Here is a 25,569-nt window from a genome sequence, read left to right on the forward strand (position 1 = left end):
TACATAGGGCTGTTTCTCTATATATCTGCTTATGCTTGCTCTGACCCCAGCCTGTCCCTTCTGCCAAGGCCAAAATGTATATGTCAAAAAACTGACTTAAGGTAAGAAACACCTGTGTGCCCAACTTTCATGACTGTGGCTGGAAAAACAAAGCTTTATAGATGCAGAGATTAAACACTACATACTGGTGGAAATAGTGGGATAATGTCATTAGTGTCCTACTATAACAACATGACAGCACAGCAGGAGGGGTCAGAAGTGGATACAAGGGGGTAATTTCTAAAGAGACTAGCTCCTAGAACTTATTTCCTGAGTTCCAAATGCCTAACCACCCAACAACTCCTCATCACATAAAAGACTTGACAGGGGCAGATCCTAAATTATGAAGCCTTCCAGTCAGTGTACAAGAGGAAATTGGAGTACTTGAAGAAAAACCCATACAAGAACATTCAGTGTCCACACAGACTGTGACTGGGCCAGGGCTTCAACTCATATCACTGGAGACATGTGGCGGCAACACTAACCACGGTGCCACATCAAGTGCTTCAACTGGCCGTAGTTCAACAATTAATTAACGAACAGATACTATTGCCTTCCATTAACGTGAATTGGTTTCTACTTTATTTTTCTGTGCTTTATCAAATCTGTATATTTGTGTGTACTAATTCTATATTTAGTCATTTGTAAAATTCATACTTGCATTTTTCCTGAGAACTTGTTACAGAGCTCTGTGCTTGCACTTAGTGAAGGTGATATGAAGTACAATGCCCAATTCATTTGTTTATTATTTTACTTTGCTAAACTTCAAGTGACAATTTTGTTCATTTGCTTTTTCAGGACTGCGATAAGACAAAGCCCACATATCAGCCCAGGTTGGAGACACTTTTCAAACTAACCCCATGCATCATGCTGATCTAATTAAAACGCACCTCCATTTTAAAAAGCCATGCTACCGCTGACCACACCAGCCTTCCCCCACCACCGCTTATCATGCCAAGCACCTGCAGACTCATAATCCACAACTCTCAGCTCACAACTAACAACTCACCAGCAGTCTGTCATGGCCTAAGTGCCCTACTCTGCATGACCACAGGTTCAGGGAGTGAGGGGGCTGCCATAAAAAACCCAAAACAACATAAAACGAGTGAGAATTCAGTTTATGGAAGGCAAGATTGGCAAAAGCTGTGTTTGCCTCCTGGTGAGAAATACTGTAACAGATGGTGAGACAGAGACCTCCTACTGTGCCGGTGAAAAGGTTAACTCCATGGCAGCCCTCTGGCTTCAATGTGTTCATGGGACGAGTGGTGATACCCAGCGTGGTCAGCAGCCAGCATGCCATGGACTGTGGGGCATCACACAGATCAGATCTCCTACTTCTCAGCTTATCATCTGTGATATTCAAGGGCATCAAGCCAAAGTACAAATAAAATAGAAAATTGAAAGCAAGGAAAAAATTGTACTGTGAAAAATTTGCCCCTTCTTAATATCCTCTTTTTTCATATTTTACACAGTGAACGTCCTTAAGCCTTTAAACAAAATGCAGCATTACAGAAAGGTAATCGGAACACAACACACAATAGTTTATAAATCATTACTATCTTTATTCAAGGCACAAAGTTATTCAATATCACACTATCACCCATGTGAAAAAGTAATTGCCCCCACTGTTTCATCACTTGGTTGCAGAACCTTTAGCAGCAATAAACACCACGATTCTACCAAGCACAAAAGCACTAAATCTCTTAGACACGTTAAAGTATCCGAAAGAGCAGGACAAGGGGGCGGCAAAAGAAATGGCTTGTGTAGAATATAGCTTTCAATTGTTGATGGTGATGAACAATTGAGGAATAGTATTTGAAGAGTTTTAATACAAGTTTTAATGTATGTCCATTTAAGAGATGCTTTAGTGGTGCATTCACAGTCAACAGTCATTTCAACCGTTTTTTTACTTTGACACGTTGGTGTCTTATATGCTATGCCAATGTGATAATACATTGGCTTCATTTTCTAATTGCCTTCTTTTCAACTTGCCTTTTAGGAAGGCATTCAAATTCAGGTTGTACTTGCTCAAGTGGTATTTTGTAAAAAGTTCAGGTTTAGGGTCATTGCTTAAGTTTAAACTATGCTATTATTTTTTTTAATTCCTTTGTGTTGATTCTACATTAATTTTTTGATTCAGTGTGTAGTTACATCATGATTTATGTATTAAAATTATAATTACGTTTTATTGTTAGGTGCGATGAATTGCAATAAATTACACACGTTTATGTGATTAATATTTTTTTAAAAAATCAATTCCCAGCGCCAATTCAGACACATTGGTAAGAACTGATCGTTTCTGGTCCTGACATCTCTATTGGCTTCAAGTCAGGACCTCAATGAGGCCACTCCAATACTTTAATTTCCTTTCTCCTGACTTACTTTTGTGACTTGGGTCAATGTCCTGCAGCCTAACCCAATTTCACTTCAGCTTCAGGGCCCAAACAGGTGAACGGATATTCCCTTTAAGAATATTCTGGTAAAGTGTTGAATTCATGATTCCTTCAATAATGCCAAGTGTTCCGGGTCCCAAGACTTCAAAGCATCTCCTCACCATTACACTATCACCTCCATGTTTTACTATACTGTAGGTATGATGTTCATACTGCCAAATGCCAGACATACAGTAGTTGGACCCGAGTTGTCCAAAGAACTTTACTTTACTTTCGCTTGACTTGTCTATCCATAAAACATTAATTCAAAATGCTAATGAGTCATTCAGGCCATTCTTTTCAAATGAGAAATGAACACTGATATTACTCTTGGATTGCAAAGGTTTCTGCCTTGCCAATCTACCATGAATCCCAATTTCTGACTTTGTCTCATTCTTATCATAGAGTTATGAACACTGTTCTTAACTAAGGCTAGAGAGGTCTGCAGTTCTCTGGGTGATCTTCTGGGATACTCTGTGACTTTTTAAATAAGTCATCATCTGTCCTGGGGAATTTTGGCAGAGTGGCCATTCCTGGGAAAGGTCTCCACTGTTCCAAATGTTCACCATTTGGAGATAATGCCTCTCAGTATGGTGCAGTGAAGAATCTTACTATGCAACCTGCTTTTGATTGTTAAGTTTCAACAAATATTTTTCATGTCTCTTCTGAAATTCCCTCTGATCAAGGCCTAGGGTTCCTTTTGAAACCTTGTGGTGATCACTTCACTCTCATAATAAGGGTCAGTACACTGTGAAGTGTACATTCCACAGGACATTCATGGTCTGGCTGTGTTCAGTCAGCTGACGTTAACTACAGTTAACTTTGGTCAGCTGTTAGAGTTAGTGAACAAGGGGGCACAATTATCTTTTCACACAATGCAGGTCTGGATAACTTTATTAGGTAGAAATTTATAAATGGTGTTTATTCCAATTCCCCAATCCAATATTACATTTTGTTTAAAGATGCAAAGCTATACAGAAATAGAGGGAGGTACTTTTTTGGCAGAATTGAAAAAAAAAAAAACGAAAAAAGAAACATTTTTTGACAATCAAGGGGGAAACAGTTTTTCAGATTAAAGAAGAGTCTCCTCCCTGGCACTCTAACACATCTCTGAAAAGCCACTATCTAAAGATGGGCTCAAACAATTCTTTGGTTAATCTGGAACAAAAAAAAGAATATGTGCAGTCTGCATGTTCTCCCACACTGGTTTTCCCCACCCATTCTAAAAATGTGCAGGTTAGGAGAACTAGACAGTCTAAATTCAAGTCACGTTTATTGTTATGTGTAAATAGTATTTGAAATTAGCACTTGCATGTCTCCTTAGAACATTAAGACAAAAATACAAATAAACTAGACATGGCATGTAACATAATCATATACACATATACAAACACACATATTATATGTGCAGTGGATTCAGAAGGCATTCAGACCTCTTCATTTTCTTCACATTTTGTTATGGTGCAGCCTTATGCTAAAATCATTTCAATTCATTTTACCCTCAGCAATCAACACTCAATACCCCAGAATGACAAAGTGAAAACAGGCTTTTAGAAATGTTTGCAAATTTATTAAAATAAAAAATAACTGAAATTTCACATTAACACAAAGTATTCAGTCACAAATGTAAAATATGCACACAATCTGCCAATATGTCTAAAGTCCATTAAAGTCCACATTACATGACTTTTTCTCTGATTTACAGTCACAAATTTTGTTTGTATAACATTACTAAGTTGGAGGCAGTAGCAGGGCAGGCTCCTGGGGCTGGCGCTCATGCAGTCTGACATCCGAAGTCCAACCAGTCCGTGACTCACCAATTTTGTGTTAAGTCACTGGGTTCCAGTTTGTGTGTGCGAGAGCTAAGAGCCAATGAGCGCTCGGCTGGACGCACAATGCAGAGAATGCAGTGATAAACTCGCAAACAGAAGAGGAGCTTATTTGTCCAATGTCGCATGTGTTACATATGAATAGAAAAAAGGGCCAATGATTGCAGCTAACTCGCCATATCTGTTAACCCTTACATACAGCACCAACATGGTCAAGCAGCAGGTTACTCGTAGTCAGGAAGAGAATCAAGCATGTGATGCTTTGGAAATATGAAACTGTATTGGAACATCATAACAAAGTGATTAGAAATCATGTAATATGACGCCACCTAAAAAGATCAGACCCATGCATGTGCCTCTGTTGACATCATACACATGTACTAAGGATTAGTTCTGATGTTAGGTATTGTCTTTAAAAAATGAAATAACCTCCACTAAGGTAAATTTGAAAGGGTAAATTAGTTTCCGTAGTAAATTGAAGCTGCACAAAATGTTTCTCTGTGGTATGATAAAGTGATTTCAAAAGATCCACTAGTGCTTGTTAAATTAGGAGTTTTGGAAATTACCAAATTTTGTTCAGTGCACTCTATCTGAAGATGCTTCCTCCACAAATTTAAACCAGACTGAAACAAAATCGACCCATTTGAAGGAGAGTTCTGTCATGTGCACAGACTAAAATGACAACAATATGGTTGCCCTCTTATCCAAATGCACTTAAAATGTTCACGTTTAACAAAGCTTCCACTGTTTTCACAAATGGAGCACATTTTACATGTAGAAAAGGGGCCCACAATAGTATATAACAACTATATTTTATAATATAGTTGAAAACATATTGAAGCTTTATTAAAAATGTGTTTCCTTTTTTTACATTTTCTAAGGTTTCCCTCAAATCTCCAAATTCTGTTAGTTTGGGTGGATGGATTGCACTGTTTAATGTTTAAGAAACATAATCAGCACTTAAATTTACATTTCTGTAATCAGACAGCATCTTTTAGGAGAATTTTCAGCCACCTGCTCAGTCACACTGTTACTAAAAAGTGGATTCTAATGACCGAGAGTCACTTCAGTGTGATAAAAAAAATGAATACCCGCACTTACAAACCATGCACATCTTGGAGGAAAAGCTCCCACTAAACAAACGGCAACAAATTTCAAACTCTTATAGAACATGCAACACAGCAGTGCGTTTTGTAAAAGGTCAGAATCCCTCAGCCTCTGGCAGCTTTGTTAGAAGGGCTGGTAAAAGCACTGAGCTCTCATTTAACATTCCTATTCAGAATAAAAGAGACATCCCACTTCTTACAAAGACAACAAGGTACAAAATGTAGCAGACAGCAAACATACACCCAAAGATGCCCTGTTCTCTAAATGATTGATTTTATTATAAACATCCATCCATCCATTTTCTAACCCGCTGAATCCGAACACAGGGTCACGGGGGTCTGCTGGAGCCAATCCCAGCCAACACAGGGCACAAGGCAGGAAACAATCCTGGGCAGGGTGCCAACCCACCGCAGGACACACACAAACACACCCATACACCAAGCACACACTAGGGCTAAGTTAGAATCGCCAATCCACCTAACCTGCATGTCTTTGGACTGTGGGAGGAAACCGGAGCGCCCGGAGGAAACCCACGCAGACACGGGGAGAACATGCAAACTCCACGCAGGGAGGAGCCGGGAAGCGAACCCAGGTCTCCTAACTGCGAGGCAGCAGCGCTACCACTGCGCCACCGTGCCGCCCTTTATTATAAACATTTTTACTAAATTACTGGATCTTGAAAACAGAATTTTTTTACAAAACATTATACTATAAAAAAACCTTAAAGTTTCAACAAAATGACCAGATTCTAATGAAAGTGTTCATCACATTCTTAATGCTACCATCATTAGACTAAACGTTTCCATTTCCTTAAATTTCTTTCTTCCTCTTCCTCAATCAAAACAGATTATTGAAATGTGCGGCATTCTCAAGACACACACACACACACACACACACACACACACACACACAAGAACAAGAAATCCCAAAAGCCTTTAACAAACCAAGTCTACATATGTGGAGTTCCAGTCTCTAAAGGACATTGCCAAAATTAGGACAACCTAAGATTGTCAAAGCCACTTAATGCAATTCCTGGTCACATGTAGACTAAGCCTAATGCGGCAACCCTGAACAGGATGCCAGTCTACTGTAGGGCACACTTGAGCACACACAACTACGCTCACAATTTAAAATCAGCAGTTTACTAAGTCCTCGTCCCTGTGTGATGAGGGAGGAAAGCTGGAGTTACAGAAGGAAAACTTACAATGATACTGGAAGAACATGGACTCATACTTTTTTTACATACTCATACGTGCAAAAGTTCGCTGACGACACTGCTATTGTGGGCTGCATCAGGAGTGGGCAGGAGGAGAAGTATAGGGACCTAATCAAGGACTTTGTTAAATGGTGCGACTCAAACCACCTACACCTGAACACCAGCAAAACCAAGGAGCTGGTGGTGGATTTTAGGAGGACCAGGCCCCTCATGGACCCCGTGATCATCAGAGGTGACTGTGTGCAGATGGTGCAGACCTATAAATACCTGGGAGTGCAGATGGATGATAAATTAGACTGGACTGCCAATACTGATGCTCTTTGTAAGAAAGGACAGAGCTGACTATACTTCCTTAGAAGGCTGGCGTCCTTCAACATCTGCAATAAGATGCTGCAGATGTTCTATCAGACGGTTGTGGCGCGTGCCCTCTTCTATGTGGTGGTGTGCTGGGGAGGCAGCATTAAGAAGAAGGACGCCTCACACCTGGACAAACTGGTGAGGAAGGCAGGCTCTATTGTAGGCATGGAGCTGGACAGTTTGACATCTGTGGCGGAGCGACGGGCGCTCAGCAGGCTCCTGTCAATTATGGAGAATCCACTGCATCCACTGAACAGTGTCATCTCCAGACAGAGGAGCAGCTTCAGCGACAGACTGCTGTCACTGTCCTGCTTCACTGACAGACTGAGGAGATTGTTCCTCCCCCACACTATGCGACTCTTCAATTCCACACGGGGGGGTAAACGTTAACATTATACAAAGTTATTGTCTGTCTGTATACCTGCATTGTTATCACTCTTTAAGTTAATATTTTCTTTATTTTCTTTATCAGTATGCTGCTGCTGGAGTATGTGAGTTTCCCCTTGGGATTAATAAAGTATCTATCTATCTATCTATCTATCTATCTATCTATCTATCACATAGTGCTTTTCATATCTATCTTTCTATCTACTTAGAACTCTAGATCCATAGGTCAGCAACACTACACACTGCAGAATGTGCTATGTCTGCAGTAAACGTTTGTCATTTTATAAAACATCCTGTCTTTGATGAAAGCATTCACAAAGCTCAGAAAATTGCTACTTTTTGATAAAAAGGTTTTCCATTTTCTAAAATTACACAATCTCACAAAATGACTCTATTCCAATAAAAATCAGTATCATATATTTCAAAAAAGTACTACTATAAAGCAATCTGCAGTTTTCAAGAAAGTAACAGGCACTCACAGAAAATTTTAAAATTCTCTTAAAACTGTCAGTTTTTTACAAAAGGTTGCCCATTCTCTAAAGCTCTCCATTCTTGTTAAATTACTCAGATTCAAAAAAAAGTAACTCAGTAAAACATAAAAAACACTACGTGATTACACAAATTCTCCTAAAACATGAACTTTTTGCTGAATGAGTTCCAGTTTTCTGTACATCCGCACTCTTGACTCTATCTGGACTAAAGCTTTAAGAAACCTATCACATACCAGATAAATATAGTGGTCCACAAAATAGTCAGTGATTTAGTAAAAAACTCCAATTTCTGATTAACACATTCTCTTAGTAGAAGGCCTGTCTTTTGACAAACATTTCCAGTTCTTATTGCATCCACATTACCACAAGATCTCTTTAGCTTGAAGTAAACGGGTTTTTAAAAAGCCTCATGTTTTAAATGAAATTCCTTATTTTAACAAAACTGGCTATTTCTGGTGAAACCATTCACAAAACTCCCAAAACCATCACTTTTAACAAACGGTATCCAGTTTCTATACATTTGCATTCTCACCAAATTACTTTATCTTGACTAATGCTTTAAAAATACAGTATATCACATTCTTAATAAACATTTTATTTAGACAAAATGTTTTGACACAGCTATCATCTCCTGAAGAAAACCTTCATTCTGGTCTTCAACCTTTATGATAAATGGCTTCCCATTCTCTAAATGACAATATTCCCAGTAAGTTCCTCAAGCCCATTAAAAACAATGCATGGTAATTAAAAAAAATATTGTTTGGCATGGCGATGCAGTGGGATTGCTGCCTTCTCCCAGTTAGGGTCCTCCCTGCATGGAGTTTTCATGTTCGCTCACAGTCCAAAGGTGGACTGGCATTGATAAATCGGGTTGTATGTGTATGTGTGTGCGTTCACTCTGCTGGATACTGGTGCCCTGTCCAGGGATTGCCCCTTCCTTGTGTGTGGTTCTTGCTGGGATAAGCTTTTAAAATTCCTTTTTTAAACAACAGTAACAACACTTGCTACATCAAATCAAATATAAGAATCAAAAATTGAAAGTCATTACAAGAAAAAACAAAGACCATCAATCAAACAACTGATTTGTGAAGGAAAGTCTCCATCACGAGGCCATAATTAATTCCCTATTAACCGAAGAGCACAACGCTTCCTCAAAAAATCCATATGCATTTAAAAGTGTTCTGTGTCATCAATAAGTTCATAATATGCAAATTCTACTTTTAATCTGCTTTTACCAGTGCCTTAAATATCAGTAAAAACATCAGTAGGTAAAGCAGTTTTATCTTTATTTTGTCTTATTTTTAAAATAGTCGATTTGGCCAACCCTGGCAAAAAATCTGCAACTAAACAGAATTTTGTTATTTTTACCACTTCTAAAACAGTTGTATTCCGTGAAAACCCCACATCAGGCCTATTTAAAAACAGAGTCTAGAGATGTTAACCTACACCAGTATAAAAGAAATGAAACAGTTTCCTTCTGAAAACAAGAATTGATCTCAGTAGACCCCATAGCAGACAATAAAGAATTTGCAGTGATGGCTTCATGTAGTACGCTCCATTGCAGATCTCCAACCCTATTCTCTTTTGATGGGTTGTGTTGCGCTTTCCATGTGGCTGTAGCCATGATATTTAGACTCAAATTATCCATCCAATGAGCGTCTGACTAATCTATTTAGGTGTTAAATTTCTTCCCAAGACAGTTAAATAAAACATCCTGCATCATCAAGCTTTAATATTTTCCCCAGGGAAATAAAGTCCACAATATTGGGCTTCGCAAGAACATGAAATTCTGAATCCTCTCATGGGAGGCAGGTGTCATTTAACAGCACAGATTTTGACGAAACAGATTTTGACAATTGAGAATGCGTAATGATACACTCCTAATATCCAGCTATAAAAAATATGATAAGTTACACACACTCTGTCGCCATACACATGGGGAGAACATGAAAGACAATGAACAAGTTACCAATCAACCCTGAACTGTGTAATAATAATAATAATAAAATATGTATACAACACTCTTCTAATGCTCAAAATGCTTCACAGATGTTCAAAGGAATACAGTGAACATAAAAGCAAAGATGACGTTAATAACACAGGATAAAAGTAATATAAAAAACATTTATACAAATTTAAAAGTGAAGGTCTTGACTTTGATGAAGAAACAAGGAGGAAAAAACATGAAACAAATAATACAGTTTGGGTATGCTTACATTAATATTATTTCACTCCAACCATTTGCAATCTATGATGCATATCACTTTGAGAAATTCATCACGATATCGAGCCAGGAATGCGCTATTCGACACATTAAAAACATAAACATTAATATCCTGGTTAAAACTAAACGTGTTTGTGTAACGTCGGCTCGCTTCTGCTTAATCTGTCTTTGCAAAAATGCCATCAATAAACAAGGAATATCTGTTGGAAATAATGTTCAACAGATGAACTTCCTACCTTCTTTGGCGTATAAAAATGACACTTTTTCCAGTCTAAATACAGACTGAATTTGAAGCGTGGTGTGGCTATTGAAAGTTGACAAATCGTCCATGACTTCAACTTTCAAACTAAATGTACTTTCCAAAGTAACACAGGGCATGTGTTAATTTAAGTGCGTTTTCATTAAAGTTTGTGCAAATTACCTGTCATTCGCTGTCAGCGAGGCTTCAGTGGCCAATGAAATCCACAGAATAAGTCATTGACCAGTCATGAAGCTTTAATATTCGCTCTCAGTTCTAGAAGGGAAAGTTGAATGATGGATGAAAAGACCAATGAAATCCACAGATTTAGCCGCGGCAGTGAGGGACATGTGCACATGCGCAAGAATCAATGCTCGTTCCCAATTTAATTTACGTCTGAGCAATTTTAAATATTTAATAAACAGTCCGTCAATTGCAAACTCACATGTACATTATGCATAAAGACTAGTGTGATGAAAATTGAAATTAAAGCTACAAAAACTATTTCGTTCTCGTTTAGTTCAAGCTTATAGCCAGTTATTCATTTTAATCTTAGTTTTAGTTAACTATTTTTTCTTTAACGACGTATTTCGTTTTACGTTAACGGGAATAACACTGGTTTTAGTTTGTGCCTCATTGACTCAACTACAATTTTGGTGCACACATCTATTGTAAAAGGTGGGACGAGCTGCTCTGGAATTGTGTGCGCGTTCTTGTATTTGGCAGTTCAATATGCAAAAAGACGATGTTTCAACACACTAGAATAATTTTTGTGAAGCAACAAGGTTTATATTATCCATCCATCCATTTTCCAACCCGTTGAATCCGAACACAGGGTCACGGGAGGTTTATATTATCTCCATTTAAAAAGTTGAATGATTTACTTCTGTAAGTGGCAAATGTGTTTAGAGTTTGGAAGGTTTCATGCTTTCGTTTGGTTGTACTTCACCACATATAACGCACACAAGCCGTTTCTACCCTTCATGATACAAGTAAATCAATACCTCGGAAAATCTGGCTGTATGTTCTTTCAGCATTTCTGCTTGATTCCGTTTTTTGGGATGAATCTTGCGAGGATGGCATGGAATTGGTACATTTCAGTGTAGGCGATGCTCCTGGGCATATAAGGCATTATTTATGCCTGCTCGTAACTGGACTTAGTCATTTCTGCTCTCTAGTTTGCAGGCGCAAAATATCCCTTTGACCGGGCGCAGAACTGAAATCTGCAATTAGTTGTCACCTAAAAACATTAAAGCGATAATTGACTTCTTTTTCTTTTCTTTTTTTAACTTGTGATGACTGGGCTTCCAGCAACCCACATTTGGGTTGCAACTCACAGGTTGATAAACATTGAGCTACTATAAAATATATTACAGGGGATAGATAGATAGATAGATAGATAGATAGATAGATAGATAGATAGATAGATAGATAGATAGATAGATAGATAGATAGATAGATAGATAGATAGATAGATAGATAGAGTCAGTGACCATCAATTTGCAGTATCCGCTTGGACGATGCAACTCCAGTCATTTTTGCACCATTGTTCCTCCTTTGCCACAACACCCTGCTCCACCCTCTAGGAGTAACTACCCAAGCATGGCATTCAGAGGCCATTTTACTTATTATGAGGCATCTCAGTCTAATCTCAAAGTCAATCTGGCCATATCTCATATCAGCCCCATACAATGCAGTGGTTGGTTACATGGGTGGACGACATCATAAAAAAGAACAATTAAAATCTATGGATTAATCTATCTAAGCACCCCCTAGTGGTAATTATTTATAAGGATATATTTGTAGCTGGAAATCCACAAAGGGAGCAAATGAATCCGGTATCTTAAAATAGATCTTTATTCCTAAACTTCCGATTTCTACCAGGAATCATCATCATCATCATCATCAGAGGAACATGATTAGATTTACAGAAAACCAAAGCAATATACAGCAAATAAGGAGGGCAGGATAGGTAGATGGGGGGGGGGGGGGGGGGGGGTAGCTGATGAGGTGGGATTCAGAAGGTGATGGTCATAAAATCTTATTTATTATGTGCATGTACTTTTTTTCAAGCTTGCATATGCTGAGCTCATGTCCATAAGTGTGACCGGACACACATTTAAATGGCACTCAGTGCTAGTTGAATTCAAGGCTAATACTAAAAGTGCCTTTTCCCCCACTTTAAAGATAAGACAAGAATACAATTTAGAGCAATGAGATGATAAGGTTTACCAAAAGATAACATCATTTACAAATATAGTTCTTTAGTTTGATTATGAATGACATCAAATGTATTTGAGGATATTTTTCTTCAGTTTTATTAAAAAAACAATATATTGTTCTACATATATTGCAGTCGGCGGCACGGTGGCGTTGTCTGGAATTGTCTGTTATCACATAACTGATATATTCTGAGGAAGGCCCCGTCGTCTCATAAATTCATTCAATTCCTAACCCACTAATTCAGATCATGCTAGTTGTGATAGAGCAAGATTATATTTTAAATAAAACAAACTTCATCCTTATTGAACCATCACCCTGGTTTGCTTAACGCAGGAGTAACAGTGGACTGGTCAGTGCGTCTACTCTGGCAAGTATAAAAATTAATTTTTTTTAAAACAAGTCTCAAATAAAGGTCCTGATGACACTACTCATAACTACTGAAACAAAAGTGACCACTCTGAAGAAGATTGAAATTGAGATAATACGGTCCAGCTCCTCTTGGCCATTCTCCCACTCCATAACGCACAGGATGTGACCCAGGGGTTCATATTCTTGAAAACTTTCGTTCTTTTTCAAACTTTCCAAATTCCCAACATTTTTTCCGTTCCATGGGTCACGTTGTCCAAATGCCACCGAGTCGATGACCCACATCCACGTCGTATTGTCGCAGTTACCACATCTTAATAAAACGGCTGAATATCCTCCTTAGGTGACCGCGTTCAGGCTGTGCATTCGGATGAAGAGACGCCGGGCGGCGCGGGCGATTCACTGTGACAAACAGCCTACACGTCTGTGCGCCGGTGCTTCGTTGCCTCAACCGAGGGCCTCTCCCACTTCGTGATTTGGTGGCTGCATGCACCACGATCTGATGCTCTCAAACTTGGTTGTATAAAGCGCCTCACCTCGTGCTAGCACTTTTGAGGCGCTGAAAAACAATGGGGGCTTGTTTATAGGATCCCCAGCCATTGTACCGTTTGCGCCTTCGGCTCTGACAACTCTTCTGTGCAGTCTGCCCGGCGACTGGGGGATGAAGGAGATGGTCAGTTACACCGCATTATCTAAATGACGCCCTGTAACGTCCAATTTAGCCTCTCTAATTTCATTTTCACGCTGCAAATCAATCCTCTTTTTTGTCCATGAATGCACAGAAATTGGACTTTGGCAAACAAAGGGGGACTTCAGGGAAGAAGCATTCAGCATTTCTCCAATCTGAGGCTGTGCTTAGAATAAATATCTGGTTTGGGATTAACAGACTTGTGTAGCGGAATTAAATCCAATCAGGTGAAAAAAAAGGTTTAAGGATTTGCAGGCGACTCTAATGCGTGTTTTTTTTTTTTCTGACGCCAGGGGCGTTTTAGTGAGCGTCGCGGTTTTCATATTAATCACATTCTGTAATTTGTGCCACTGTCGAGGAATCCTCGTGCGTTTTACTTAGGAGTAAAAGTCGCTCCAATGGCTGGGTGTTCTGAACTTGGCGAAAGAAAGCAATCAGCGGAGATCCGCGCTTTATCCGCTTCCTCACGGTAGTGAGACGGACAGGCATGGCACCAACCTGGGCGCCAGGCTCGACCACCCGTCAAAAAGTGAACCAACGTGGGTAACCGCGATCGTGACAGTTTCATTAGATGCAGCTCGGAGAATACTAATAAGCAAAAAGAGCTTCTTATTGATGAAGGAAGTCTTTCACGATCGCCACACAATGGCTTCAGTGGCTGCCAATTTCTCTTACAGGAAAGGAACTATAATGGACTTCGAAAAGTCTCACAACGTCAGTGGGCACGTTCAGACTGGCCATGTAACCTACAACACCAACTTCCTTAAAATCACTATCACTAAATACCTCATTATACCCCGACTCCAAAAATTACACAATTGCAGAACCCCAATATACACAAGACATGGAACAATAATAAATAAGCAAAAGGATGGGGGAAACAACAAGTTCCTTATTGGGCTCCATTGCTTTCTTTTCTACCTTTTGAAATCCACTTGCCCAACTACCCTCTCACTCAGTTTCTAGCTCTCTCCCCTCACTTCTGATTGTTTTCACCCTTCACTCTCCTCCAGTGTGGCATACTGGTTAGAGCTTTGGTTTTCAAACCCTGAGGTTGTGGGTTTCCAATTTCAGTACTGACACTGTATGGCCATGAGCAAGTTATTTCACCTCCCTATATTTTAATTGTAAAAACAAAAGAAATGCAACCAATTGTATTTCAAATGTTGTAAGTCACTTTAGAGCAAGGCTTAAGCCAAAAAAATCAATGTACTACAAATTGTAACAACTCCAGTCATAAGTTCAATAAGTCCTGGAAGACATCGGTCAACTACAAGTTCACTTCCAAACCCCAGAGACACTTCCAGATCAGTGGTTCCTGCCAGAAACTCTAACTACTAAACCACAATGCCCGACGTCTGTTGTGCACTCACATGAGCCCAGCCGACTCCCGGGCTGCTTTCGCATTCCAACAATCAACAGAGACACGGTATTCTGCTTGCTGGTTCTCTTGTTGCTATTTATTAACACAGAGAGCCCCAGGCTTCTCTTCTTCCATGCAAGAGTTACCCGTAAACGTACACGTGTCCTTTAGGATGATTATACTCAGGAAACTTACTGAGAGCTTCTCCCACTGACCTGAAACCCACCAATTTGGATTGCACTCCTGGTATCACATCTTTCAGGCCAGTAAGGCCAGTACGTAGGGGTTCTCCTCTTGTGTCCTGCCATCAATCTTTTGTTATGAGTGCCTTCATCTGTACACTTCACAACTCATACATATTCAACCATCAATTACTGATCTTACTTAGTCCAGTTCACGGGTGCAAGGGACCACAGCTATTCTGTAAGCATTAGAGGGGCACAGCAAGCCACACTCACAGACACATGGGCAAGCACAGTTCAGAGTCCCTAGCTAAACAACAAGTAATATCTTTGGGATGTAGGAGAAAAAATTAGAGTCCACACTGACACAGGGAGACCATGAAAACTCAGCATAGTTAATGACCAAGCTGGAATTCAAATCCAATCAAAGGCTCTGGAGATGTTAACCAGCAGCACACATATAAATAAACAGCATATGAAAGGCACTATAAAATAAAGACTTATGAAAGGCACCGTATAAGAATTATGAAAAGCATTAGACAGACAGACAGACAGACAGACAGACAGACAGACAGACAGACAGACAGATAGATAGATAGATAGATAGATAGATAGATAGATAGATAGATAGATAGATAGATAGATAGATAGATAGATAGATAGATAGATAGATGGTATTTGTCCCAATTTAGAAAAGAGGCAATAATAAAATTCAAAGCAACAAGATGGTAAAGTGCAACAAAAGATAATAGAATTTAAAAATAATTGTTTTATTACCAGCAGAATTATTAACTAAATTAAATGGGGAGGCTATTTTTGTTCTATTTTATTACAAATAATGATTAGTTCTATGTATTTTTGCTGTCCTTTTCAGGTTATTCCTGTCCACCTCCTGATGCTGCATGTTGATGGTCTGCCTACACTCCACCCTGCAATGTGATTATTGAATTGCATTGGTATACGTTTGCGCATTAACAATAAATTAAAAGTGCACTCACATATGGCCAAAGTGAGAGTCGCTAATTAACCTAATATGCAAGTTTCTGGGATTCTTCTCTCCATTATCTGGCAGCTTAGTTCAGTTCAAGGTCAACCTGACCACACTAGTGGCCACTTACACATCCAGCACCAAATTAGAGCTGCTAAGTAATCTAAGAAAGGCTGTAAATCATTGGCGTGGGATGGACTGGTGGACAGTGAGGCTCTAATAATAATACTAAAAAAATAAAAGTGGACTCACACGGGATCAAAGTGAAACTAATTAACCTAACAGGCATATCTTTGGGATTCTTCTATGTATCCACACATCTATCCATCTACCAGTTTAATTCTCTCATGGATCAACATGCCGCAGCCGTTCAGTGCAGTGGCCACTTACAAATATGGCACAAAATCAGAGCTGCCAGGTATTCTAAAATGGTCTGTAAATCATTGGTGTGCAAGTATAGGGGTGAGTGTGAGAGTGGGTCCTATGATGGACTGGCAGGCCATCTGGGGCTCCACATGTCCCTGCATTGGACCAAACCTGATAGACAATGACATGCTCAGTAACTGTGCTAACACCCATGTTTTAGGAATGTGAGAAAAAAACTGAAGAAATGTGGAAATCCATTTAAGCCAGCAGCATAGCTATACATAAATATACAGTAGATAGATAAATACGTAAGGCACTTTAAAAGAGATAGTTATGAAAGGTGATAGATAGATAGATAGATAGATAGATAGATAGATAGATAGATAGATAGATAGATAGATAGATAGATAGATAGATAGATAGATAGATAGATAGATAGATAGAGTCAGTGACCATCAATTTGCAGTATCCGCTTGGACGATGCAACTCCAGTCATTTTTGCACCATTGTTCCTCCTTTGCCACAACACCCTGCTCCACCCACTAGGATTAACTACCCAAGCATGGCATTCAGAGGCCATTTTACTTATTAAGAGGCATCTCAGTCTAATCTCAAAGTCAATCTGGCCATATCTCATATCAGCCCCGTACAATGCAGTGGTTGGTTACATGGGTGGACAACATCATAAAAAAGAACAATTAAAATCTATGGATTAATCTATCTAAGCACCCCCTAGTGGTAATTATTTATAAGGATATATTTGTAGCTGGAAATCCACAAAGGGAGCAAATGAATCCAGTATCTTAAAATAGATCTTTATTCCTAAACTTTCGATTTCTACCAGGAATCATCATCATCATCATCAGAGGAACATGATTAGATTTACAGGAAACCAACGCAATATACAGCAAATAAGGAGGGCAGGATAGGTAGATGGGGGGGGGGGGGGGGGGGGGGGGGGTAGCTGATGAGGTGGGATTCAGAAGGTGATGGTCATAAAATCTTATTTATTATGTGCATGTACTTTTTTTCAAGCTTGCATATGCTGGGCTCATGTCCATAAGTGTGACCGGACACACATTTAAATGGCACTCAGTGCTAGTTGAATTCAAGATTAATACTAAAAGTGCCTGAGAACTGGCCGAAACGTTGCTGTCCAATGAAAACGCCATTAACAGACATTTGGACATGAACCCAGCATATGCAAGCTTGGAAAGAAGAACATGCACATAATAAATAAGACTTTATGCCCAACACCCTCCGAACCCCACCTCATCAATCCCCTCCTTCCCACACATCCACCCACCCCCCAATATGCTATACATTGCCTTGGGTTCCTGTAAGTCTAATCATTTTCCTCTGATGATGATTCCTGGTAGAAACTGAAATCTTAGGAATAAAAAACTATTTTAAGATATGTGATTCATTTGCTCCCTTTGTGGATTTCCAGTTACAAATATGCAAACTGTCTCACAGACCTTCACCTCCATATACTAACACATATATACAGAATAACACTGTAATACAGAGAGTTACATATTTGTGTAGCCTAGTAGGAAATCATTTCAACCACCATGTGCAGCATCCACCTAACCAATGTGAAAATAAATCAGTACATATATGGGTCGGTATTAAGCAGATTTGTTTTTAGATGGATGGAGATATATATACAGGATATTTGTATATAAGAATGCAAAAGTCATGAAACTATATTACTAATTACCAACGATCCACAAATTGGCATTAGCATTTTCACTGGTTCAGAACTTTAACATATTCATCATAAAACATTTAGATGGCACCACACTAGTCTCTCTCCCTTGGTCACCTCACGAATCTTAAATGAAATCAGTTCCTACAATATATGATGAAGTTAGTTTAACAGCATGGACAGAGATTCTAGTAAGAAATATTGAGGCTGTCTCAAAATATTTCAGTTTATTTACAGTACATACGCCTCCTATAACGACTTGTTTAATTTTGGGAGACTTGAACGGCAGACTATCAGATTATGTTTTAAACTATTAATAAAGTTTCATATCCTACAGTTTTAGTTTTAGATAATTAAACAGCTTCCTTGCTGGTCACAAATGTTAAATGCACTCATTATGCGTGAATGTGTCCATAAACCACTCACATTTATACACAGACATTGTGCTGCAACATGCCTCCTCCTATGCACACGTAGAAAGTACGTTAAGTGTGTTACTCGTTCACTATTAAGGATCACATAAATCCTTGAATGAGTGAGTAATGCTAGCAGGTGTAATCCTCAAGTAAGCAGCTCGCTATAATATACATTACTGAAGAATCTGACAAAATAGAAAATGTTCAGTCAAGCAATGCGGAGCCCTTCGTTTTCTTCCAGGGCTCTTGAGGTGATACGTTACTGCATGAATAATTCCGACTGTGTGCACTTCATCACGGATTCACTCACACGAGGGGATGATTTAACTCTACTAGATTTCTCTTTTTCACTCTTCCACACAACAACACTCGTGCTGAACATGACGGCACCCTTAACTTTTGGAAGACCATGTTGATTCCACGTCCGAGACTTTTAAGTGAGTTCCGCGGTGGCGCCGGTCAGAGCATCTCTTTGCACTTGCCTTACCGAGAAGCTTTGCCCCGGGCGGGGGTCTGTGTACTAACTGGCTATCCCTGGGTGGCTATTCACTAACTCGAGATCAAGATCTCCGTCGGCACCTTGCTGGAATCGCACTAATCACCGCCCAGTGTAAAGTAACTATTTCGCAAGATCTGGTGAGTTAAACAATCATGGGAAATAAGCTTTTTTAAGTTTGTAAAAGAGAGTCGGTTTTGGCTACACTTGTCCCTTCTTTATCGCAGCCGGTTTGGTGCTGAAAAGAGCGGACAGTGTGAAGTTGCGCGACACAGTGGCACGGGAGCTTTTAAAGGGGTCCGTCGCAGCCCGTCTGTCTATAAGCAGATGAGCGTCCAGAATCAGCCCCTTGACTCCCGCCGCTTTCGTTACCTTTACTTACCTTGCACGAGTAGGTCTTGTGTACCGGGTCCATGTTCATGATTTCCTCTACAGTGCCGGTGAGTACGATGTTGGCTTCTTCTTCTCTCGCCTCCAGTTCTTTCTCCAGGCAGCTTGCATGGCAGCGCCCGAGCCACAGGACGAGCAGCAGGACGGCGCACCAGCCTGCACTGTTCCGCTTTCCACCCATGCTCATCTCCCGAGCTCTGGGCCCCCGCGCCACAACACAAAAGTAGCTAAAGAAATAAAAAGAAAACGAAGAAAGAGGAGGGGGTGACCGGAGCGCTGCTCAAGTTGCACTAAAATCCTCTGAAGATGGTCCGCATGCAGAACGAGCCCTGGCCTTTTTCAGGAGACCCTGCGCATCTCAAAGCCGATGCCCGACTTTCCCCTCAAGCAGCTGGGAGAAGGAAGAAAAGAAACGACTTAATCGTGCAACCCAACAGGAATGTGAAACACTCGCTCTCTCTTTCTCCCTCTCCCTGTCCCCCCCCCCCCCCTTCCTCGTCCTGCCCCCACCTCCTCCCCTCTCTCTCTCTCTCTCTCTCTCTCTCTCTCTCTCTCTCTCTTTCTCCCTCTCTCGATTTCTTTCACTGGAGAGACGCTACTGATTTGCATGCAATCTGAATTGCTGATAAGACCGGTGGAAAAGGGGCACGGAGCTGACTTCTCTTTCATTGCTGAGAATGGGAGACGGAGAGAAGGAATTTTATACCACTGCCACCCCCATAACAAAACCAAGAAGAGGACAGTCGCACATATTTAAAAAATAGACAAATGACGAAGAAGACATAATCTTCATACGGGGTTAATGGGTAATCAGCACCGGGGAACGTGATCTGCCTCTCAAAGCTCCTGGTTCTGCAGTTTGCTTCCTTTTCTTTCCCTTTTCTTGCTTTCTTTTCGCAAGTTGCAGCGGCTTGTAAAACCAGAGCTGCGCGGTTCAAAGGGATGCCTTATAGGCTTTAATTTTCACTACCGCAAGCTATAATTTTACAAGTTGTTCAGCTATTCATAGAAAATAATAGGGTGTTTCTATCCGATTACAAACTTATGGACAACTGAGAAGCCTGTCAAGAGCTGGCACTCTTAATTACAATTAGCAATAATAATGAGGCCCGATGGATTTTATTATCCATTAGAAATGTCTTTCAGACGCGAACTGGGGTGGAGCTTGCGACTATTTAATCTTTGTAGTTTAAGTTTATTCCGAAATCGCACAAGTCTGCGTAAAGTAACTTTGTAACGTGTCGAGAGCGGAAAAAAAAACGCAAAGTATTATGCGATTCTTGCGAAAGTGTGACGTCCTTTATGAATGGCATAAACTGGACTGGCAAGTGACGATCACTTAACAGTTTGCAAACCTGCCAGATTTTTCACCGAGTTATTTCACTGGGGCGACTCTGGGCAGACATGCTGTACGTTCAGTTCCCGTTCCGGTTACTTATGAACAGTTTACACGTTCAGGTCGTCTCCATATGAATGTTTTTTTCTTTGTTCTTTTTCCATCTTTTACTGTAGTACTAGGGTGTTGTACCGTGTTAGCCATTATGAATGTAGAGAAAAGCCAAGCAAAATGACACCTTTTATTGGCTAATTAAAAAGATTACAATATGCAAGCTTTCGGGGCAACTCAGGCCCCTTCTTCTTGCCTGAAGAAGGGGCCTGAGTTGCCTCGAAAGCTTGCATATTGTAATCTTTCTAGTTAGCCAATAAAAGGTGTCATTTTGCTTGGCTTTTCTCTACATCCATCTTTTACTCTAATAGATCCTGGATGTTCGATTGGAGTCTCGATTTGAGCGCTGTCTTTACAGGCCGTGTGTACTTCAGTTTTCCTGTCACTTTCCTATAACATGGGTGTTAGGACAGTTACAGACCATGTCATTCAAATGAACAAGAAATGAACTTGAGATGAGCATGGCAAAGGAATCCTGAAAGCAATTAATGAATCAGGTTGCAGGGTGGTTTGGAGACAGACCTAGCAGCATCAGGTGGTGGACTGGAACCAATTTGAAATGAAATACTTGTATACTGCGAATATATGTAAAAAAAAATCATTGCTTATAATAAAATAGAACCAACGTAGCCTTAACCCCATTTAGTATAATTCATAATTGTCTCGTGTGTGGAGTCTACTTCTTCAGTTTTCCTCACGCATTCCTAAAACAAGGGTGTTAGAACAATTGCACAACATAAACTTCTCCAGCATGTTTAGACCAATGCAGGGTCACGCAGAGCTCTGTTGTCACCAGTCTGTCGCAGGACCCACTCTGGCACACCCCTACAGTCACACGCCAGTGATTTACAGCCCCTTTTAGACTACCTGGCAGCTCTAATTTGGTGCCATATGCATGAGTAGCTCCTGTTGAAGCCTGTACAACTCTGAACTGAATTAAGCTGGCAGATAATGGATGGAAGAATCCCAGAGGCTTGCATGTTTGGTTAATTGGTGATTCTCACTTTGACCCCGTGTGAGTTTACTTTTAATTTAGTATTAATGATGAAAAGAATCTCGAAAGCAATTCAGTAATTACATTGCAGGGTGGCGTGGAGGCAGAGCTTCTCAGAGCAGCATTAAGTGGTGGACAGGAACCAACTTGAAATGACCTGCAAATATGTGTACTGTACAGAAAATCCTTACTTATAATAAAATTGAACATATGTAGGCTCATTTCATTTATATAATTCATAATTGTGCGGTTTGTGAAGTTTTCCACTATTTCTTCAGTTTTCCTCTCACATTCCTAAAACATGGGTGATAGGACAGTTACAGAACATTGCGATTTCCAGCATGTTTGGTCCAATGCAGAATTATGCAGAGCCCCAGAAGGTCTGTCATTCTATAACAGGGCCCACTCACTCACACCTCTATACTCACACTCCAATGATTTACAGACCCTTTAAGAATATCAGGCAGTTCGAATTTGCTGCTATATGTGTAAGTGGCCACTGCACAGAAGGGTTGTGGCCTGCACCTCCCTGAGCTGAATTAAACTGGCAGATGGATGGATAGATGTATGGATGAAGAATCCCAAAGACTTGCATGTTAGGTTAACTAGTCTCACTTCGACCCCATGTGAGTCCACTTTTAATTTATTATTAATGAGCAAAGGAATCCTGAAAGCAATTCAGTAATCACATTATAAGGGTGGTGTGGAAACAAACCCTCTAATAGTAGCAGCAGGTGGTGGGCAGGAACCAAACTGAAATGGACTGCAATATATGTAGAACAATATATTGTTTTTTTAATAAAACTGAAGAAAAATATCCTCAAATACATTTGATGTCATTCATAATCAAATTAAAGAACTATATTTGTAAATGATGTTATCTTTTGTTAAACCTTATCACCTCATTGCTCTAAATTGTATTCTTGTCTTATCTTTAAAGTGGGGAAAACGTTCTATCTATCTATCTATCTATCTATCTATCTATCTATCTATCTATCTATCTATCTATCTATCTATCTATCTATCTATCTATCTATCTATCTATCTATCTATCTATCTATCTATCTATCTTTGTAACGTTTGAGCGCTCTATTAAAGTCATTATATAAAGACTAATTAATTAACTTACTTTTTTTATGTGACATTCAGAATGTATCTGACATATAATTAGTTCAATTATTGTAAATGATTACAAACCTTCCTCTGTTGTGCCTCTTGGTGCCACTGCTCTACTGCCAGGCTGTTCTCTTGGATAGTCGTCTGAGATGCTGGAGGTATTGGAATCCTGGGATGGAAAGGTTCAGTCATCAGACTGAATGGTCCAGCACAGATCCTGCTGTAGAATGCCCAGTGGTGAGTGGGTGCCTAATTGGCAGAGGTCTCCAGGACTGGGACTGTGTCTGATTTTATCTGTTATAAACTGACTGAGGACCCTCCAGAGGTTTTATTTTCTCCAGGGATGCTGCTGACTAAGTTTTTGTTTTCCTCTCCTCCATATTTCAACTATTAATTAATGGACATATTTTGTTGGTTTCCATTTAAGTTAATCAGTTTCTACTTTGTTTTCTGTGTATTTTAACAAATATGTGTACTAAATGTATATTTGGCAATTTTGTAAAATTTATTCTGGCTAAGTATTGATGTATGTTTAGATGTTATATTGTTGGTTTTGTTCATTTTGAATGAATATTTCTAATGTCTTTCTGCTATTTCTGTTGTCTCTTCCTTTAAATGTAGTTCATTTCCTTGTTCTCTGTGGGTGGAGCCCCCCAAGAGGCGGGACCACATTGATGTCACCACTCCTGGGCCCACCCTCAGGCTATTTAAACCAAGTTCAAGGGCCTAGTACTGGAAATCGGTGGCTTTGTTCTAAGTATTGCTATTTTTGGTGTTGTATTTTCTGGTTCTTTGGTTACTTTTCATTGTATTAAGGATGAGTGATGTGCAAGTGAAGATCCGAAGCTTCGAAAATAGTGACATCTGGTGGTTTACTGAAATCATCGCAGCCGTGAGCTTGAGCCAGCCTGTGAAAGGAGCTCACACACAAGCCATTGCTCATCACATAGTTTCAACTGGACTGGTGTACTAAAAGCCTAAAAATGCTCTGTGTGTTCATTTTGTGTTCATGATAATCACTTTATCATTAAAATACAGCAATAGATATACATGTTAGTATAGGTGACAATTTTCTACACTTAAATAATATTTAAATGTGTTGTCCTAAAGATGCAATTTGATACCATTATGAATATTGTAGCACCCTGTGCTGAGTTCCAATGGATCCTTTGCCTTTTCCGTTGTCCTTTTAGGTAGTTCACTATCCTGAGAAGGATGGCTCACTCTTCCCGGATTACTTAGAATTCATTTGTGACTTATCAGCTGGTCTACAGCTGGCACTAAAGCTGCTCATTTGTATTGTGTAATGCCAACTAGTAGTAATGGTGACTTATCTTATTGCTGATGCAGTTTAGCAGCATTACAATAGTGATGTAAAGAGCAAGAATCCATTGGCACTTCGAGGTGACTAGCCAAATACATTATAAGCCACCACTGATTCATAATTATGTGACAACGTTTTCACGTAAGGAGATTTTTGCTATGAAACCATTTGAAAGATTAATACTGCACGAAGGAGGAAGAACAGTCATAATGGGGTTTAGAGAATGTGCCTACAGCAACCTTGAGTACTGTAGAATATTAATTACATATTGTAAGTTCCAATACAGAAGAACAGTATAGCATGGTATTACTTTATTGTCAGATAAGAAGTTCCACAATTCTTGATGCCATATTTATTTCAGTATCCTCTCTGTATAAATTACGACTGGTATTTTCAAATCCTGCTTTCATAGCAGGTGGTATGTGGCAAGCTTTGAAGCAGTTAGAGTGCTGCCGATGCTTCACTGACGTTCAGAGCTTTGGACACCTTCAGTCACGTGGTAGTGAAGCTTCACTACAGGCTTCGATGCATTGCTTCGAAACAGTGGGGGTAATTAAAGTGATACAAGCTTCAGTGTTAAATGTCCCATCCCTATTAAGTCCTGGGTATGACCTTATTCTGCATCCAGCCCTGCAAGTAGGCCTTCCAACCTGCCAGGAAAACCTGGGGGTTGGTGGCAGAATTGGCACTCCAGCCACCATAAAAAACCTCCCGCTGTTCCATTCCATCTGAACTAGTGTGGTGCTGAGGTGTCACCCGTTGCATGGCTGCACTCGGGGCCTAATCTGGGATCTTGAAGTGGTTTGTCATGTGGTGGGTGCAGCAATGCACTGTATCAGCGCAGGCTCCTAAACTACCTACCTATTGTATTAAGGATTCTGATTACTGGACCCTGTTTCTTGTGGATTAATGCCTCTGTTTGGAGCTTTCTTTTTTCAAATAAATCTCCTTTTATATAAAGATTTTTTTTTCTTTTCTATTTATATACACCAAGGGTTTGTGGTTATCCTTCTCCTTGTAGGGCTTTTGTTAGACATTTTGAAATTTTTACATTTGCTTTGCCAGTTCCTTATTTCTGGGCCTGCTTTAACTGAAGCCTGCAGGTATTACTTAATGCCTGGCTGAACTTAAAGTTGCCTCTGCTGGGCAGCCTGCTTTCTAGCTTATTTTGGAGGCCTT

General features: G+C 39.9%; 1 protein-coding gene across 6 annotated transcripts in view; it reads right to left on the reverse strand.

Annotated features, from left to right (window-relative positions):
* agrn (agrin) overlaps nt 1–19,989 on the reverse strand; it is a 553,557-nt gene extending 533,568 nt beyond the window's left edge. For all 6 annotated transcript variants that reach the window (XM_028807851.2, XM_051931028.1, XM_051931030.1 and 3 more), the window contains exon 1: nt 19,502–19,989. In XM_028807851.2, coding sequence (XP_028663684.2) covers nt 19,502–19,696 — 195 coding nt within the window. In that variant the 5' untranslated portion in view covers nt 19,697–19,989. The remainder of the gene's footprint in view (nt 1–19,501) is intronic.
* Nucleotides 19,990–25,569: the final 5,580 nt, after the last annotated feature.

Source organism: Erpetoichthys calabaricus, chromosome 8, assembly GCF_900747795.2.
Source record: "Erpetoichthys calabaricus chromosome 8, fErpCal1.3, whole genome shotgun sequence".
Classification (NCBI taxonomy): Eukaryota; Metazoa; Chordata; class Cladistia; order Polypteriformes; family Polypteridae; genus Erpetoichthys; species Erpetoichthys calabaricus.